The sequence below is a fragment of the Electrophorus electricus genome, chromosome 20 (assembly GCF_013358815.1).
Source record: "Electrophorus electricus isolate fEleEle1 chromosome 20, fEleEle1.pri, whole genome shotgun sequence".
In the NCBI taxonomy this organism is placed as follows: Eukaryota; Metazoa; Chordata; class Actinopteri; order Gymnotiformes; family Gymnotidae; genus Electrophorus; species Electrophorus electricus.
In genome coordinates, this window is record NC_049554.1 from 8,816,509 (window position 1) to 8,836,620 (window position 20,112).

The following is a 20,112-nucleotide window of genomic DNA, read 5'->3' on the forward strand; positions in this document are numbered from 1 at the left end:
TGTAATGTCTCAAATTTAATAAATATTGCAAAAAAAAGTGTATTTATTGTAGAATTCTGTGTTGGTACTTTAGACATCATGAGCCTACATAGACTAAAGCATTCTAAAGAATATTATTCAGTAAAATATATGCATGTTATTCTTATGTTTAAAATTGAACTATTTTTATAGATTTTGTGCTGAGCAATGCACACAAGCTCATTTAGACTAGTGACAGATTTACTGATTCCTGATTAGTTTTTTCAAAGTCAACTTTGGTTAGACGCACATACTGTATACAGCAGTCAGCCATGACATTAAAATCATTGGAAGGTGAATTCAACAACAATGCAAGTGAAGATCAAGTGCAGTGAAGAGTCAGTTCTTGAATAATTTCTTGAAATTCATTGTTAAAAACAGGAGCAATGGGCAAGCATAAGAATCTGAGCAACTTTGACATGAGTGACGATTGGGTTAGAGTATCTACGAAATGGCAGGGTGTACTGATCTGCAGTGGTTTAAAAGTGGTCCAAGGAATTCCAATCAGTGGCAAGTTCATGGGTGCCCATGGATCACTCATGTGCCTTTATCCGATCTTACAGAAAAGCTACAGTACACAAATTGATGAAAAAGGTAATGCTGGCTATAATAGAAAGTTACCTCACAGCTTGCACAGCTGCAGACTGCTCAGAGTGCCCACACTGACCCATCCCCCACCGAACGTACCTACACTGGGCACATGAGCATCAGAAAAAGACCATTGAGCAATGGAAGAAGGTGACCTGGTCCGATTAAACACATTTTCTTTTGCATTATGTGGATGGTTATGTGTGTGCGCGCGCGCACGCGCTGCTTCAGCCCGGAAGAGCTGGCACCAGGATCTATCAACTTTCCAAACCTACAACCAAACAACAAACAGCCAAGAAAAAGGCCACAAGACAGGGTTTAAATATATGAACTTAACAAGACTAGAAACGAGGAACAGGTGAAAGTAGTGACGGGCATGGAAAACCAAACGAGGGGCGGAGAAAACGAAACTATGGAATGGAACTAAAATATACAAGACAGGGAAACCATGGAAGCTGGGAGGGACTAACTATTGATCACAAGGCCTGACTTTAATTATCCTTTTTTAAATAAGCCATTATTAAAGAGATCCACCTACTTTTTCAATTATCTTGATTATTCAAAATATTTGTTTGATTTGTTTAAATTGTTGAGTGTTTTTGTTAAACAAGATTGTATTTAGTTAACTTAAGACTATGTTCGATTTTGTATATTTTTGTTTAATCTAGTGATGGGCGGATGAAGCACTATTGAAGCTTTAGGAGCTTCTTCCTGATTGTGCCGAATAAGATTCGCTGCATTGGAGCGTTGAAATCCAACATCAGAGAAGAGTGACATCTGTTGGCCAGAAAAAAATGATTGCAGCCTGCAGATCAAGCGTGTTAATGCTGTGTGGTCTTACAGTTCAACTCGTATCTGTTCAGATCCGCTGAAAATCATGTTTAATTATTAAAATGCTGCAATTAAATGCTTGAATGTTATTATTGCTTATAGAATGTATAAGGCCTACGGAAAATAAATCAGTCATATATTAGCAACAAAGTTACCACTCATCTGTGAATCATGAAACCATGATTTTATAGGGACTATGACGGGGTATATAGGGAGTATAAAAATCGTCTACAAAGGTTGAAAATATGTTCTGAGGAAATACGTTGCTGGTATAGTGACTGTGGAATTTAATTGATTGTGCTTGTGGTTAACTAGGAACAGAACATAATATAGAAGAGGAGCTAGTGTTCAATTCATTAAACTGAGCCCAAACGAACAGTTATGCTGACAATTTTTTATTTAAGAATAAAAGTTTCTCCACAGTGTTGGGGTTTAAATCCGTTTCTTCTCTGGTTCACGATTTCACCAGTATGTGGTGCTGATGTCCTCTCATGTTTAGCACGAAGGTGTCTCGTCATTGAGGACGTGTTGTTATTCAAGGACAACTCCTGGGAACACTGCCGACATCGCACCTTTAAAAATACGACTTTTAATTAGAATAAGACTCTTATTGTTATTTTACATAAACCTTAAAGATACATTATGTTTAGTATTTACCCTATTTCTAGATATTTTATCAAAATTTTCCTATGCTTTGGAACACTGATGTAGAAGTTTCCATTTTTAAATTACTCTCTGCCACAGAAATGGCGCTCAGGAGTTTACTTTCCCTTAAATAGTCATTGAGATACGGTATGATAGCGCCAAAACTTTGAACCAGTCCCGCCAATTTCCGGTAGTTCATTGTAGTTGTCGAAGCTTCAAACGTTATAGTCACGTGAGGGTAAGTGACTCAATACAAGCTCGGGTACACTGTGTCGAATCAGCAAGTGTTGGAAAAGTGATACGAGTTTCGAAGCTTCGGTATTGAACGTCCCATCCCTAGTTTAATCTCGCATCTCGTTCATATGTTTTCTCCCCGCGCTCATTGTTTAGTTCTCTGCTGTTCTCTCGTCTGTAGTACTTTCTCTCTGTGTTTTCGTCTACGTTATTTCCCGTGAGTATTCAAGTCTTATACCGCTTTCTTTTCTCATTCGGTTTTCTCCCGTCGCTTCATTTCGCTTTAGGTCACTCATACCCTGTTAATTGATATATGCAAGCGTTGTCTGGTTTTCCTTTCAAGTTTTGTCACCTGTGTTTTCGTCTTGGATATTGTTTGTTAATCATTCTGTGTATTCCCCACTAGTTCTAGTTATAGTCCTCATCGTTATTCTTCGTTATTCTTCCCTAACTGTTTACGCCCATTTTACCCAGTTCCCGTACTCGCCTTATTAGCCTGTTATTCTTATGTTAACCTGTCTGTTCTTTGTTTTGTTCTGTGCTGTTCTGTTTCTGTTATTAAACCTATTAGTTATTTATTCTATCCGATCAGGCCCGTTCATAATGACATCCTCCGTTAGTTCCGTTCCTCATCACATCCAAGGCACCAGCACTTTGCAAGTGTGTTCACTCATCACCTCTCCCACGTTACATGTTTTTCCTAAATCGCCAATGAGTTAGTTTTAAAGTTAAACATTCAAATAGAAAATAAAGATGCAGACTTCAGAATTAGCTGAAAAATAGCTGGTCCCATTCTTTATTGCAAGTCAAAGATAACATGCATTTGAGGCATCCTCCGGAGAACGTCTGAGAGGCACACGAGTTTAATTTTTATACACTTTTTCAATGACGATTATGTAATCGCCCCTCCTTTTTACATATTGTTCTTGTCGATTCCACCATTATGCCCAACTAATACATTATTTCCCATTATGCAAATTGAGATTAAATACTTATACCAGATAGACCTTGGTACCATTACAGTCCAAGACAAGGCTTCTCTTTTACAAAAATAACTTCATTTTACATACGGTTGCTTTTCTGTACCATCCTGTACCTGCTGGACAGATGATGTGTCTTACACAGAGGTCTGCTGAAGCCTACCCAGAATCCATTGCAGAAGCCTGCAGAGGGTTCTACAGGGGTCCTTTATGTTTTGTTATTTATATTTCTAATTCAATGTTTAAACCTCTTTTTCATGTAATCACTCTTTTATTATCTCGTTGGATTTTAGTTTGAATGCATTACCCTTATGCTGATTTTAAGATGAATTTTAAAAAAAAAGCCCCGACACCTCATGCTTGTAACTTAACTGCAACCAGCAGAGGCAAGACAAAGCTGCTTTTAAGGATTTAAAAAAAAATAAATAAAACACCACTATGTCTCCATACACTAGAATTGTACTTGAGAGTTCTAGAAACAGCATTTCCTGCTTCCTCAAATTTCCTCATATATTATTAATATAGTTCATAAAAGTGCTTAATTACATTTAAAAGAAAGAGTTCATCTACCCTGTTCACCTAGTTTTGCTACCCTGTTTTTTTAGATTTTGATAATTCACTGAAGGCAGTCTATTTTGTGTCCTGATATTTCCTTAGATATTGTAATGAAAGACATGCAATTTGTTTTAACTTGCCTTTTTTGTGATTTCAAAATTAAAATCTCTGCATTTTTACATAGCCACATGCTTGATGGCAAATATTAGTGCTTCACAGCACTAATACGGCATACAGCATTAGTGTAGTCTTTTGTAGTGTAGTCTTAGTGTAGTCCAGTATAGCATGATTTCTGTGATTGTTTAGTTGTTTGTGGTTTAATGTAGCACCTTCAGGCCCAGTGATGGCTACCCTAATAAAGTTGTTCTAGTGTAAGTGTGTGTGTTTGTGTGTGTGTGAATGCTTGTCTTCATGACCATGTCCTCTCTCCAAGAAAAAGGCTCTGGACAGGTGGCAGTTACTTTTTCCACACAGAGCAGAAGGGTTTATAGAAGTATGGTCCTGGTTAGCAAGTGTGTGTCACGAATGACCACCCTCCTGGCGTCCCTGTTTCCGTGGTTTCCCTGTCGCGTGTGTTTTCCTTTACTTCCTAGTTCCTCGGTTTCGTTTTCTTCACCCTTCGTCTGTTTTTCCACGCCTGTTATTCCTTTCACCTGTGCCTGGTTTTGAGTTAATTCGTTCATACATTTAAACCCTGTCTGGTGCCCTGTGTCTTGGTTGTTCATTGAATGTCTGACAATCGGAATATCTGTATCTGTATCTGTATCTGTATCTGTATCTGCCTCTGCCTGCCTGCATGTAACGATATGTATGTTTCTCCGAGTTCTTCCTAGAGTCTTTGTTATAGCTCGCTTCCCGTTTGCCTTCGTGTGCTTTTGATTTGTGTTTCCTAGCCTTCGTTTACCCTAGCCCTTGTTTTGTTTATCATGTATTCTCGTACTCTTCGTGTTGGTAAATTGACCTTGGACTACGCTAACGAACATGACTTTGGATTTGCCCATAATAAATCTCGCTCTTCTCCGCACTTGTGATTAAATGAGTGGATGCTTCATTCTCTCTAACACACGTCCACATCTTTATTTATTCAGTCACTAAATTAAGATGACCGGGTCCATTGCGTTATTTAGGCCTTACTTCTCATGACCTCAAAATTTGGTAACAACTGTAAACACCTTTGCTGTGTTCCCACGCATAGCTCGCCACAGTATTTTTGGCCAGGCTATTAGTGAAATACAGAACGTTATCCAAAGATATACTTCATTACTTGCTTAGGTCAATTGGCTATTTTAAGATCTCTCACTGAAACATAACTGTATATAAGATATTCAAGTGACATTACTAAAAAAAGATACTGAAATAAATATGATCAAAATCCGGAACACTGGTTTTAAAATATTTAATATAATGATGCGACTATTTTCTCTCAAGTCCTGCAAAACTCTTGCAGGCAAGCAATAACAATTGCTCATTCTCAACACACAGCATCATTACCCACAGGGCTAAAACATTAAAAGCAAGATTATGTAATTTGTTGATAACTTTAAAAGTCATAACATAGGCATTGCTTGGTAACCTAATATAAAATTGTATTATTACTGGAAAAGATGATATTTAATTACACACTGCTTTTGCTATGATATGCTGTAGGCAACTTCCACTTCAAATTTAGTTGAATCTGTACATAATGTCTGGAGAACATTCATTGGAAAGGCTTGGTGAGAGACTACAATACCTCCTCTGTGCACTACCAAGCAGATATGATTAAGGAAAACCACAGAACCACAGTTGATGGAATGCACAGGAAGAAGCATCTGCTATGAAAGGTGAAAACCTTTTAAAACAATGGGAATGCAGATATAATGCCTGATGTGTTTAGTCGTCTATTCTGTGACAAAGACAATACTGTAATGATCGTTACCAAGATATCCTGACAGTAATTCTGTAAGAACATAGAAATGAATCCAGTTTCTTCAAATCCAGTAAATCTTTTATTGATGTATTTATGAAGTATAGTAATATAGATGCAATGTCTTGTAAGAAGGTATTACATATACAAATTATGCATATAAATAGTAGGACTTTGGAAGCGGTTCCATAACTTTTTGTGTTAATATACAGTGTTGTCATACCAAAACAGAGTTAAAGAGTTAACTGAGAAATATCTGCTTTCAAATGATCCAAAGATCTGCCTATTTTCATCACAAGTCATCACCAGCTTCACTATATTTTGTGTGCCTCTGGAATTACTGCTGGCAAAAATTCCTGTAGCTTTTCAAGACTTTTAAGTGGTAGGCGAATTTGGTTCTTGTTAGATGTGACTTTCATGCCATATAATCATTGTTTACATCTATGACTTTATCTATGTGCTGTCCTAAAGATCTTCAAGATCTGAAGACACAGATAGAGTCTGTCTTCAAGATGTAAAGACACCCTTATAAAGTCCTTTAGTTTCAGATCAATCTAGGAATCCTCAAGATGTGTGTGTCTCAAGCCACATGGCTAGAGGGTTTCTGATGGTGATTTAGTGAAACAAGATGAAGCGTCTGTTGAGCAGCACTGGGTGTTTTTTATTATTGTTTTGGAGCTGGTGGGTGCATGTCCACCTTAGGTCTTTCAGAAAGAGGTTCTTCATCAACTGCATATGTACTAACATGCATGCATATATATATATATATATATATATATATATATATATATATATATATATATGTTACACACACACACATACAGACAGGACAAAGAACAATACAGCTTTCATTGTAGCCTACTTTCCTGTTGCATGGTGCCTCGTTGCTCATTAATGCCAGGTATATGCACATCATGGACAAATTTTGTAATGCTCAGGTTTAGTCTGCACAAACCAGAAGTTGTCAGAAATCAACAGAAATGAACACACTGTATTCAGTACATTTAGGGAATTGTTGCCACTTTTAAAGGTAGTTTACATACATATTAAATGCAGCTGCAGGTAAGTTGAAATAGTATAAAATTAAAGAGTTGAAGGTTTCTACATGAGCATGTGCATTCAGTTTAATTTAATTCTATTTATTTATTAGTGAGTGGATATGCAAAAGATGTAACAATATTACAAGTATTTATCAGACACACAGCAGTCATTGATATAACAGTCACTAACACAAGGTAAGAATGCAATATTTGTTAAATGGAATACTATACTCATTAATTCATAAATTAGTAAAATCAGAAAATTAAAGAAGAAATTGGACCACAGAGTGTGTGCAAACTATAGAGGGATGATAGTCTCCCTTGGAAAGTCTTTACCAGGATACTGGAAAGGATAGTTCATCCAATTGTCAAGCCTCAGATTCTAGTGGAACAAAGCTCTGAATTTACTATGTTGGTCTACATCCCCACCCTCATCTATGGTTATGAGCCATAGGTAATGACAAAATGAATGACATTGCAGACACAAGCAGCTGAAATCGGTCAGGTTCACTCTCCGTAATAAAATGAGGAGTTCAGAGCCAGTTGAGGTCGCACTACTGTGTGGGCTAAAAACTATTTCTCTTGCTCTTCTCTTATGTTTGATGTTTTCCTCTGGTTCCTTTGGTTTTTTTATTCTGTCCTTGATATACTCTTTTTCATTTCCCCATTAAATTCAAAGTCATGCATAGTTGGTGTTGTCATGAAGAATTAGGGAAATCTGATTAATGTTCACCACACCTTTCTGTCCTCCCACAGCAAATGTTTACCTGATTTCCCATGATTTCCAATTCCAATTTCTTTCCCAGAATCTTTCAGAGCCATCAAACAATGGTGTAGACAGATCCCTAAATCTCTGTCTCTGATGTTAAACACAGATGGAAGGTGTGGACATGACACTGCTTTGTTTTGTTGACCTGCTGCTCTGGCAACAGCTGCACCACTGTGGGCAGGAATTCAGTTATCATCATAGTATTAAACGTTGCAGTCTGAATTTTACAAGAGAAAATGGATGTCAGTGGATGTCAGTGAGCGTTTAATCTCAGAGTGATGGCCAAAGAAAGAAGATTTTGGTTCTACTCAGACACTTCATTTTGGAACCCTTGACTTTTCTTGAACTGATGAATGATGAGTTAATGGCTCGACTTATTGCCTAATAACAAAGTAATGCTGCATATATCAAGATTTTAACATGTCACTCAAAGCAAAAGATGACCCTTTAACCCCTGACAAACATAAATTTTGTATGTGCCATCACTATAGCAAGCCATGAAGATAACATTAACTTTTTTCAGTTCAGTGTTCTTTGCCCATACCTAACAGTAAGGTAAATTCCTTTATGGTTTTATCCAACAAGCAAATGGACACATAGGTCTTATTGAAATCCATCTTCCACAGATCGGGTATTTTTTGTGGTATATAGCATACGAGTTGAGTTCACTGGCTCTACTGCAAAACAATGTCATTCCACCTACCTAGAAGGGTAGGACCATTTTGCTGTTATAGAGCCAAATAAAGTTGTTACTTGTCTCAACCCAATGGATGTTACATCAGTAAATTCAGAAGAATGCAGGACATGACTTCTAGAAGAATAGTGCAATGCATTAATGCTCAACATGAAAAGCCATGTTGAGAAAGGTATCCTGGTCTCATGTTCATGAGCTACATTGAGGATAAACAAATGAAGATCATGATGTAAAAAACATGGCCGAGCTAAATATAAAGACAGCTTGTTATAATGTTACTAGTGACCTAAAAACAAATAAAGGTGCTGAACTGTTTTGAGTTAGGAAGGGCATTATTATTCAGTTGTAGCATGGAAGCTCTCGTTATCCTCTTCCCATTCAGCAGGCAGCAAGTCACATCAGATAGGCTACACTATCTGATATGCTTCAAATCAAAGGACCAAGGGCATCTCAGAAAGATCAGACAGTTTCAGAGTTCTTAGGAAGGATACTGAGTTTTACTGAATTTTAGATTACAAAGGGGCATCTTCAGTACCCTGTAAAACAGTCAGTTGTCTTTCAGCAAGCCTATTATCATGACCTTTTTCTTACAAAGTGCCAAGTGGAGAGCAGTCCCTAGCCACATCAGGTTTCTTTTTAGCTAAGCTCTGACTCCCTCACATGTGCAAAGACCTACCACCACCAGCAGTGAGTTCAACCAGCTGTGGATAACCTTTGAGAGTCATTATGGATAATCTGTAATTGGAAGTAATAAAACATGTAGCAGACCTGAAATTATAGTGACAGCAGGGATTAATCAATCATCGCATCACAAACTGGACTACATATTAGTAGTTTGAATTACTGTTTACCTTAATGACTCACTACACTAATTATTTTAAAAGATTTGGGCTTTATAAAAGAAGGAGGTTTATAAAATAATGGTGTATTATCATTTTTCTGGTCCATTGTTGAACCAGAAAGAGCAATTTCCCTAAAACTATGGGAACAAATCTCATCATGGATCCCTCCTTGTTGCTCACCGTCATAGCCGCATCTGCCCCACTGCCTTGCTCTTGTACCCCTCACTGTCAAGGAGCCCTGTGATTTCCAGAATCTGCCTGCTTTTATTTTCATTAAATATATACAAAATGCATAAATTATATTTGTTTATTATCATTAACTAAAGGGTACGCAACATGTCTTACATATAGAGGCATTCACAATGCTTCTGACAAAAAAAAAAAGTAAAATGTTGTATGTGCGTTGTATGGGTGTCACAATAATTAAGGCCTTAACAGGTCACAGATAACACAACAACAAAAATATGCTGGCTTTACACAAAAAAAAACAAAACAAAAAAACAAAACAAACAGATATTACCAGGCAAAAAAATTTAATTATCTCCTTTAGATCAGCCTGCCCGGCATTCCAGAAAATATAGAACATCATTGAATTTAACAATTTTATAGTTCAGAAATGTAGCAAATATCATATGAACAAAGATATGATCATATATAAGAAATAGGAAAGTCAGTAACAGTAGGAGAAGAGGCAGCGGAATATCATAATGAGTGCAAATTGGTATGTGTAATTAGCATAGTACAAAATTTAGATAATATTTTTGTATAGGTGTCAGGCAGACAGGCTAATGTGCAGGTCCACTTAAGTGGCATGTTCAAGCAGTGAGAATTTTTAATGGCCTGTGGACAAAAGCTCCACTTGAATATGTCAGTGTAGGCTATGTGGCAGCAGTGATGATTGCCTAACCTCTGCACAGTCTGAACTGCCATTGTCTGGAGTAAGAAGTGTCCTTGTTGATTTTAAGGCTTGCAATCTAAACCCACCTGGTGTCGGTATCGTGAAAGGAGAGCATTATTGATCTAGGAATATGTCTGTAACATCAAAAAGGATGAGACACGACAAGCAAGATTGAGCATGATTTATTCTGAGCTTTATTCAGTTTTGGGTAAAGATCTATGACACTGCTAGAATATAGCGAAGCAACAGAATCTAAAAACCAAAATTAAGGAAATATTGGGCACTTACAGAAAAAAAGGGATCTTCCTTAACAGAAAGAAAACCTTGGACAAGTGTAACAATGAAAAGCATCAATGAATAATTGAAAACAAGAACAAGAAACACCCCATATTAAGAAAAAGAAAACATTAGGATTAAATGCACAGGCTAACAAGGAATAAACAAGACAGATGAACACAATAAGGAATACATAACAGCACACAAGGTAGAGACAATAACAAAATAAAACAAAGACCACATGCCAATGTTGCCATGGGAACCACGATGCCAGAGGGGTAAAAGTCACAACAACAATCAGCTAAACATACCACTCTCTGTAGGGCATGGTGGTCTTGGTTGGAGCAATTCCTATACCAGGTAATGTTGCCCGCCAAGATATTCTCAACTGAACATCCTGAGGATGTAGAATGACAACACAACACAAACCTCTGAGGTTGTCTGATGTTGTAAAGCTGTTGGCTCTGTTGAAGATGGAGTTTGAGCTGTGGGTGGCCACAGACATGGATATATGCTGAAAACAAAAGGAGCTCAGAACACACCCTTGGGGGGGTCAGTGATGTTGAGAGTGACACTACTTCCCTAACCCCCTGTGGTTGGATGGTGGGAGTTGAGAAACCATTGGCAGAGCAATTTGTTACCATGGTTTCTCATCTTTGTGACCAGGATGGAGGGAACAATGTTACTGAAAGCCAAATTGTATTCAATGAAGTGTCTTACAAAGTTCCCCCTTCCATTGTCAAGGTGGGAGCAGGTGAAATGCAACAGGAGGGAGATGGTGTCATTGGTATTTCTGTTTTGCCTACAGGCAAACCGCAGATGATCAAATGAGCTGGGAAGGGAGGAGTAGATGTAGTTCATTAGTTTTTCAAAGTATATATATAATACATATATTGCCATTACCGTTTGCCCCAGTTTTAATTACTGAATTTGTGCACATTTCAAACACATCACATCGTAAAGTAAAACCTACTACTACATAAAAGGGATATGGAGGCAACAAAAACACAACAATGTGATGGATATTTTATGTATTTATTAAGAAAAGATATACAACACCAAATCCCCTTGTGTGAAAAAGTGATTGCCCCCTTCTTTTCAATAGCTGGTTACACCACCCTTAGTAGCTGCAGCCAAATACCTTCTGTATGTTGATTTCTCAAAGCCATGGAGGAATTTTGGCCCACAAAATGGCATGTTTCAGGTCCTGCCACAACCATTCAAGAAGGTTTAGGATTGGACTGTATTGGACCCATTCCAAAAATGTAAATGACTTGTTTAATTTCATTACTTTAGATACATTACAAATCGTTTCAGAATTCAGGAGGATCATGTAGGTCTTTGTCAAACTTAACATGAGCATTTACAAGTTTTCTTAGTAATTCTGTCCATTGTGCTGCTCTTTCATGGACCCCTTACTTGGCCGGTATTTTTCTTATGTTTGACTTTTGCCTTAGCTGAGGTAAAAGAGGTCTGCAGTTCTTTCATTTTTTTTTTTTGGTTCTTTGTCACTTCCTGGATGGTTTTATACCTTGCTCTCTGAGAAGTTAAGGTGCAGTCTGAACTTTTTCCATTTGGACAATAAGATTCTGATTGCCATTCAGTAGAATGAATGGACAACCTGTGTGCTGCAGCAGCATCTTTTCATACCTGAAGGTTGCACAACTGATACCCATCACACCAAAGACATGAAAGAATCACCAAACTTTTGTCAGTTTTATCGTTAATATAATGCAGAAAAATGTGTCCAAGTCCAGGAATTCAGACAGGAGGCAAACATGTTTTCACAGGACTGTATATATTAAAACTGAATACATGTTCTGCCATAGGCAGAACTGGCTTGCCATACACAAACGGTCATATAAAGCTGAATTGGGTCATACATTAATGCTCACTGGGCAGTTAGCATTCTCCTCTAAGCATGTGTAGCTCTCCCATAACAAATAGCAAGTGGAAGGAAAAGTTCAGTGTTGGCTTCACATGTATTATCAAATAAATAAATAAATAAATACAGTTTAAATATTTGTAACCATTTTCCTTTCAATAGTTTGGAAAAACAGTTACAGTCATCACCACTTTTCTTTCTAACCAAGTTAACAACTTCATTTGCCTCCCTTTACTCCACACACGGACATACCAGAGACAGAAACTGTGAAGGAGAGAGAGGGTTATATGAAAAATCTTTGCGTTGGCTTCCTGTGACTTATTCAGTCCTTCTTGTCCTACCTTACAGTACAAAATTGTTTGTTCGAAGGAGGTGCAATGCTTAAGAGTCTCAGCAAGGTAAGTGCAACAGTGACCACCTGCAAATTACCAGTTACATCAGCCAGGAAGAGGAATACACACACACCAACCTACAAAATGTAATTATACACAGGATGAGATGTCAAATATTCTGTAAATCATTAGGGTTTCACATAGGGTACAATCAACTCATTTCAGAAAAGAAAAAGTGTTGAGAAAGCTAGCAGAAGGATGACGGTTCTCCCCTCAGATTCCCACTCTACTGAAATGAACACGCTATCACGCACACGCGCGAGAGAGACGTTATACAATATATACATAACCAAAGCTACCTTTTAGAGGCACAGCACAACTGTCTGTTACATTTCCCCCTGGGTTAGACAAAGGCTGTACCTAGCCATACACAGAAAGGAACAGACCCATCTTATCAGAATGCCATACATGGTTAAGTTATAAACAGTCAGAAACACATAGGGTATGCATACAAAACATACATAATGCCAGAAACTGGCACACATGTCAGGACAAAGCCCATAGGTAGCCATTTAAGACATTAGAATAAAACAAATAATGTAGTTTCACTGCTGAACCAAACAGAATACATTTTTTGAATAAAACATTTAGAACAGACCAGTTTTTTTGTCTCGAGGTACAGAGCATTATTATGCCGTCACCTTCCAATGTTCTGAACACCAACACTCCCAACACACAGCAGTAAATATTGTGTAAATAATAGTAAATATAAAAAAACAAATCAAACTAATTAAAGGCTACCATGTTTTTTGTTTCTTTTTAACAGTAAGAAATTAGTACAGCCCAACCAAAGGTTAATTCTGTCAGAATGATAACGGTTGGTCCACCGAGCTGTTGACCATGCAGACATGACCCTGGGGACCCATCTCAGCCTAAAGTTATACCAACTGAATGCATCAGGGACAACATTGAAGTCAGTCAGTGTGTCCTCATCTTTAGATGCATCTTGTGAATCGTGTGTAATCATGAGCCAGGAAGTCTAGCGATTCATTAATCCTTGGGAAGGGATAGGAGTCTCTCACAGTGAGCTAATTCAGTCCCCTGTAGTCCACACAGAACTTTGGTTTGCCACAAGGCTTCTTCAGAATGACAACTGGTAGCCCATGGACTTGAAGAGGGCTCAATGATTTCCTCCTTAAGCGTCTTTAGTATCTAGTCCTCAATAATTATTTTCTTTGCTGGTGAAGTACAATAAAGCAGAAGGCTGACAGGCCTAGCATCACTATCATCACGGTATCAATGACATGCTTAGCCAATGATGTGTGGTCCAGGTGACCATTGAATAGATCCGTGAATTCCTCCAATAGCCCCATCAGCTTCACATTTTGCTCTGAGTTCAGGGAGGCTTCCTTGACCTTAATAAGGATAGTGTGTGTCGGAGCATCAAGACACATCATGCAATCATCCTGATAGGCTGGGCCAATGGAGCCATCCACATCAGAAGTGGAATCGGAGGAGCTGTCGTCACATGTCACAGTCCTGGATGGAATGTGTATACAAACTGATAAAATCCATACCGAAAATCAGTGACAAAGAGAGGTGTGATATAATAACAAACCTGTGGTAGAAACGCTTTCCCTGGAACCCTACTGAAAGCCGTATTATTCCTGAGGCCTCACAGCATGCGCCATCAGCTAATCATATTGAAGAGGCAGACAAAGCTTCAGTTTTAGATGTACATTAGCTCTTCTGTGGGTTGAGGTCAGCACATACAGCTGACAGTGAGGCACCGGTGTCCAGTGTGGCAGAAAGAGCTCCTTCTATAAAGTTCAATTTGGTTCTAAATGGCATATTCCAAAAAGCTTCTGAGGTGATGTCTTCCACATTTCCTAGGTAAGGTCATGTTGGGTAGACCACACATGTGTGAGGCAAGTCTATGTTCTGGAAGGAGGGGTGCCTCTATAAAATGTCGTCTCTCTCTTCTGAAGTTTCCCCTTTGCCTGCTTCAAGACCTCTTGCCACCAGAATGATCTGCACGAGACATTTCATCCCCCATAGGGCTAGCAGGGTGAGAATTGGGAGGGTGGGGTGCACAACCCGCAGGGATACTGTGACTACTGTTATCTACCTGAGAGAGTGGAACTGCAATGCAGGCAGTTGTGAGATGTGAAGCCAGGTAGGAAACATTTGAAACAGTGTTTTTCAGTCTAAGGATTGCTCCTTTTATGAAAACTTAAGCAGCGACAGTAACTAGGGCCAAGAGCAGAATGGAGCTCATGGGCCCACAGTAGAAGGTCCATTACTGAGGAAATAGGTGTGCCATAAAGTGCCACTCTGTATCTTTCCAATGTGTGTTTGCATAAAAGATCAATCTGAGTCTGTTCCAGAGGAGGACTTCCCAGTTTATTAAATTCACTGAGCATGGGCGATACAAATGTAGGAAGTGGCCCCTCGGGTGCCTGAACCCCATCAAGAATGCCTTTCATGACTCGGTCTTGTCAGATGGCAGAAAGACCTTTCTGAATAGATCACAAAATTGTGCCCAGGTGACCATATGCATTCTGAGAACAGTGAACCATTTCTGTAGCTCTTTAGCTAGAAAACACAAAAGTTCAAGGAAAACCTGGGCATCAGTTAAGTCGTTAAGACGTTCCATAGCTGTTCATGGACAGAAGCCACTCATTTGGCTGGATTCTGCCATCTCCCGCAAACACAAAGGGCTCCAATTTTGACTGGTGAATCATTGTAAATAGTTCGAAATGTTGTCAGAAAAATGTTTTATAGCCTACATGCAGAAATGGAGCTGTGCTGTGACGTTAGGAGGCCAAGCAGGATGCGGGGACGAGTAACGTTAAACAAACACATTTATTTGTACACAACAAAGACGTAGCACGCAGGCTATGTGTGACACAGGGAGGGCGTGGCCACTTTGACGAACACACACGGAGGCTTTCGGCGGAAAGGGCCGTACAGTGACAGAGCCCCTCCGCAACGGCGCGACTCCCGGTTTGCCACTCTATCGGGCCGCAGCCCCGAGGGGGTGCACCAGCTATCTCGCCCGTCTCTGGAGTGGGCACGGGTATCGTAGTTCGGCTGATCTCTGTAGGACTCAGCAGAGTCCGACCCCGGACCATAGTCAGGGATCCCCCTAAATCCTCCAGTGGGTTCCTCCCCTGTTGTAAACTTATTGATTGAGGCCAGGATGAGTGAGGGTCTCTCGGCGGGATAAGAGGAGTCTATGGAATCCGACTCCGAGTCCTGGACATCATTGTACCAGTCCCGGTGGACTGATGCGGTTCCATACGACTCCCCGGCATCCGCAGAAGGACCACACTCACCTGGACTGCTCTCCGCTTCTGTGGGAGTCAGGAGTGTGTCAAAGAACATGGAGGGCTTCCCTGCGAGGTCTGTGGGAGAGTGTTTACTTCCCTTCTTACCCTTCTTTTTCTTTCCTCTTCCAGGCATCCTTTGTCGGTCGGTGTTTCTGTGACGTTAGGAGGCTAAGCAGTAACATACATATATAAACACATATATTTATTTATTTATACACAATAAAACAAAGCTGTAGCATACAAGCTATCATGGTCAAACACCGACAATACAAATGCCTAAACAATAGACTTTTATACGTGTATGCTAATGATACAATGAGGAGCAGGTGTGAGACATGGAGCGCGTGGCCACTTTGACGAACACACGCTCACGCACATGGAGGCGTTCGGGGGGAGGGGCCGTACCGTAACATGTACCAACGTAAAGAGAAGCATTTAGAAATGAGATGCAGTCAGAATGGGTGGAATAAGATATACCACCTCTTAAGACAATTAATCATTGCAGGGGTGGATCAGATGGAAACATTTCCAATGCAACATGCTTCTGAATGTGTAAGAGCAACGGTTAGTTTCCTTATTTTGGCTTCCACAGCTTTTCAATAAAGCTAAGAATTCATACAGCTGGAAATCGATTATTAGAAAATCCACAAACAGCTGAAGATATTGACATTCTCAAAAGTCTTACAAAATCACAAAACCATATTACATATGAGCAATATTAAAAGGAATTTTTATTAATGTGTATGTGCCCTACCACTATATTATGTTAATGAACATTTGTAACATCAATTTCAGTGAAAAGCAAATTATAGAAACAGGACAGTAAATTAGTAGTACCTGTGGTTATGCCCCAGATGTTACACTCAAATTAATATTCTTGTTAGGGAAAATAATTGAGTTAGAGTTGAGTTACACATTTTACAAGTGTCCTTCAAAGGCTCTCAGGCAGTTAATGGTATTACATGGGGCTGTTATGGGCTCAAACCTCTTCATATCCATTGAAGGTATGGTGAAGGTATGAATCCCAAATTTATAGTGCTGCCTTGTATTACAGAGTACTGTGAAAAAAAAGATAAATCATATAAAAAAGAAATACATTCACTCATTTTTATAGTTTTCACAAAACATTTTCAGTGTTAAACTTTGGTGTATCTTGATAAGATACTCTGTTGTAATTGGTTGCTAATTCCGGTTCACTATCCCAGAGGGCATGAAGCATGTTGTATCATGCCAAATCAGTTTTTTTCTAGAAAATGACACATGCTGACTACTTTGGAATCTGATAAACAGATTCTTTCCATGACAACTTCAAATACAAACATCCACAGATAGGTGCATAGGATCTCATGTTATGACTAATGGTTGGCTGTTCATTTCTGTGCATTACATACACATGATAACACAGCATCACAGGGCTGTGTTATGTGGTTGTGCCCTAATGTTTCACAATCTAACTTCCATCATGGGGGAGACACAGTATAAGGAAGTTGAGGTATTGAATAGTATAAGATATTTTCATTAATTTTCATTTCATATGTGTAATTATTCCTAATTATATAGAACATTCTATTGTGTAACACTCTGCAACCAAACTATATATCTCCAAACAGTATGTAAACCAAACATATAACACACCCAAATAGCAGATAACTTAAATTCTTCCACCAGGAAATACTGACGATAATAACAAGGGTAAAACAATAGCTCCTTATTATACTCCAAAAGTTCTGTGCAGAGAGAAGCATGTTTGACAAGAAATGTGAATGATGCAAAAATGGGAGGGAATTTTATATTTGATTTCATTCAATTGTGTAACTCCACCTCTGGATGTTACTATGCCACCTTTTCTTGAATTCCCTCCTACCATACCATCTCAGGCCTTTAAAAGCGGTTGAAGCTGCAGCCGTAGACAGCACCTAGTTAGTCATTATCTTCACATCACCTTTCTATAATCTTCTCCACTCACAGCCGTGAACTTTACTATTCCTAAGGACACGCTGGGGATAAACTAATTAAGAGGCTCTTATGTTTCAGACACTTTAACGGAATAGACATGCCTGCTCTTCATGACATATTGACCCTTTTAATCACCATACAATTCAACCTGTATGGCAGCTACTCCCTCGCTCCTCAAGGTGGACTCAGGAAGAGCTGCTCATCTTGCAGTGGGCTTTCAGGGGCCATGAAAGGCCACATAATTGCAGCTCAAGCAGGGGAGGCGAGCACATCCATGTTGGGGTTGGGAGAACCCTGCGGGGTTTACACTCAGGCATGTGACAAGGGTCTTCGTTGCTTGCCCCCAGATAGCGTTCAAAGCCCCCTCCAGGTACTTCTTCAAGGCAGGGGGATCTGCAGTAGTGTCAAAGCCAGTACCAAGAGTCCTCCACCGACAGGTAAGTCTGCTTTGCCATTTATTTGTTGTCAGTAACAATATACCTTACAACAAATTCCATCTCATAACCACACATATACACAACAGTATACCACCTCATAATAACACTTATATTTTCTCAACTTATTTTCTACTGTAATTAGGTTTGTTGAATCTTAAGTATATTGCATTAGAGATTAAATCATCAAGTTATGATTTAGGAATGTAGATATGGTCTTATGATTTTCAATGCCAACATTTCAATGAACAGAGAATTTGTGGTGTTCAGAGCACACATAAATGTATACAGAATGTAATAGTTTGGGTTTTGAAAAACAGGTCTTTTGTGAGTATATTAATATGTGAAAATATTTCTAAAAATTACAATTATGTCAACAGTTGATCACAACCTTATCTAAAGTAAGTCCATGTCTTTATTCCTCCTCTGGGCTTATTACAAAATAATTGTATTTTTATTTTGTTTTTAGAGTCTCAGCCATTGATTAGTGAGAACAGTGAAAAGGTAATATTCTCTTCTCCAGATGTTTCAATGCAAATACATAGCACACTGTAAAACACTGCAATCAGTGCGCTGTGTCTTTTCTGTAGGGTCCTTGCCGTAAACTGCTGAACACCATTCTCCAAGGTATCAAGCCCACAGTTATCCAATCCAACCAAGACATCTACATCCCCAACTGTGACAGACAAGGCTACTTTAGGAGGAAACAGGTCAGCACAGTGAAAGTGTTTGAATAGTGAGAGAAACTAATTCAGGGACTAGAATCAAAGTCAAAAAAGTGGTATTCAAAACATTTTTTTGAAGTTTATATTAAATGAAATACACATGCATATTAAATACACTGGAATATATGTAGTGTATTTATGAACAATGATTGGTGTTAATTTGATTAAAGACATTGTCTGAAAATCATTTACTCATTGTTTTCCATGTCAAAGTGTCGTTCATCTCGGGGTGTGCAGCGTGGTCAGTGTTGGTGTGTAGATTTGAAGGGAACCAGAGCTCCATCACAAACCAGAGAGGATGGTTTTATCACCTGCAGCAGTGCTTAAAAAGCATATCTGGTAAACCAAGTCTATTGGAAAAACCCTGAATAAATAAAAATAAAGCACTTAACGGAAGATAAAGAAGGAAGTGCCTTGCCATGCATTGTATCAAATTGTAAGCCTGTGTTCATTTTAAGATGCTATGTCACCCTCTACTGGGCTTATTAGACTATTGCTCAACATTTTCACATTTTTACTTTAAAAATCTTTTTGGCGGGGGTACGTCTAGAGATTTCAGAACTCATTTAAATCATTATTTTTATCAGACTCATAACAGTGATGTATGCAATAGAAACCTTCTCGCATATATAATTTAGCTATATGAATGTAACTGGAACATTGATCATATGTATTTGAAAGTTGTGCAAACACTTATGGGGCCTTTAAATACTGATCTGTATTTAGTTTTGTAGAATGGCTTCACTTTAAAATTATATCAACATTACAGGCAAATGTTTACTCTGCTGCTCACTACGCAGTTGTTTGTCTCAAACAACTGTGGTCTCAAGATAAATTGTTTAATATGATTGTTTAATACAACTTAAAACCTCTTATCACACAAGCATATTAGGGCTATGCAAATGTATATACAAAGTCTGTATAGCCTATTTTCTTAAAATATATTCATAAATTAAAAAATAATTTATTGAACTTGCCATTAAACATGTGATATTTATCTTTTCTAAGGTTGTAGCTTTTGGAGATCTAATAAATATAATACTGTACATCTTCTCTCAGTATTCATGACATCACTGCTTTCTGTCAATATTTAAGATAAATGAAATTAATGTTAATAAACTGCTGAAATGAAAAGTGTTGTCAATGCTGTTTGTTATTTCGTGTAAATGGAT

The 20,112-nt window shown here is 38.5% G+C and overlaps 1 protein-coding gene across 1 annotated transcript; it reads left to right on the forward strand.

The window, feature by feature from the left end:
• The first annotated feature begins 17,878 nt into the window (after nucleotides 1–17,878).
• On the forward strand, nucleotides 17,879–19,267 carry igfbp6a (insulin-like growth factor binding protein 6a). Its single transcript, XM_027002042.2, has 4 exons — nucleotides 17,879–18,218; nucleotides 18,685–18,719; nucleotides 18,806–18,925; nucleotides 19,154–19,267. Exons 1-4 carry the CDS (start codon nucleotides 17,879–17,881, stop codon nucleotides 19,265–19,267), a joined length of 609 nt encoding a protein of 202 aa, XP_026857843.2.
• The last annotated feature ends 845 nt before the right edge of the window (nucleotides 19,268–20,112 follow it).

Bases quoted from the DNA above. Each gene is read 5' to 3' on its own strand.
- igfbp6a (XM_027002042.2), top strand. From the start codon at position 17,879: ATGCCTGCTCTTCATGACATATTGACCCTTTTAATCACCATACAATTC. The intron at 18,720-18,805 runs GTAATATTCTCT...TCTTTTCTGTAG, and splicing joins TTAGTGAGAACAGTGAAAAG to GGTCCTTGCCGTAAACTGCT. The intron at 18,926-19,153 runs GTCAGCACAGTG...TCCATGTCAAAG, and splicing joins GCTACTTTAGGAGGAAACAG to TGTCGTTCATCTCGGGGTGT.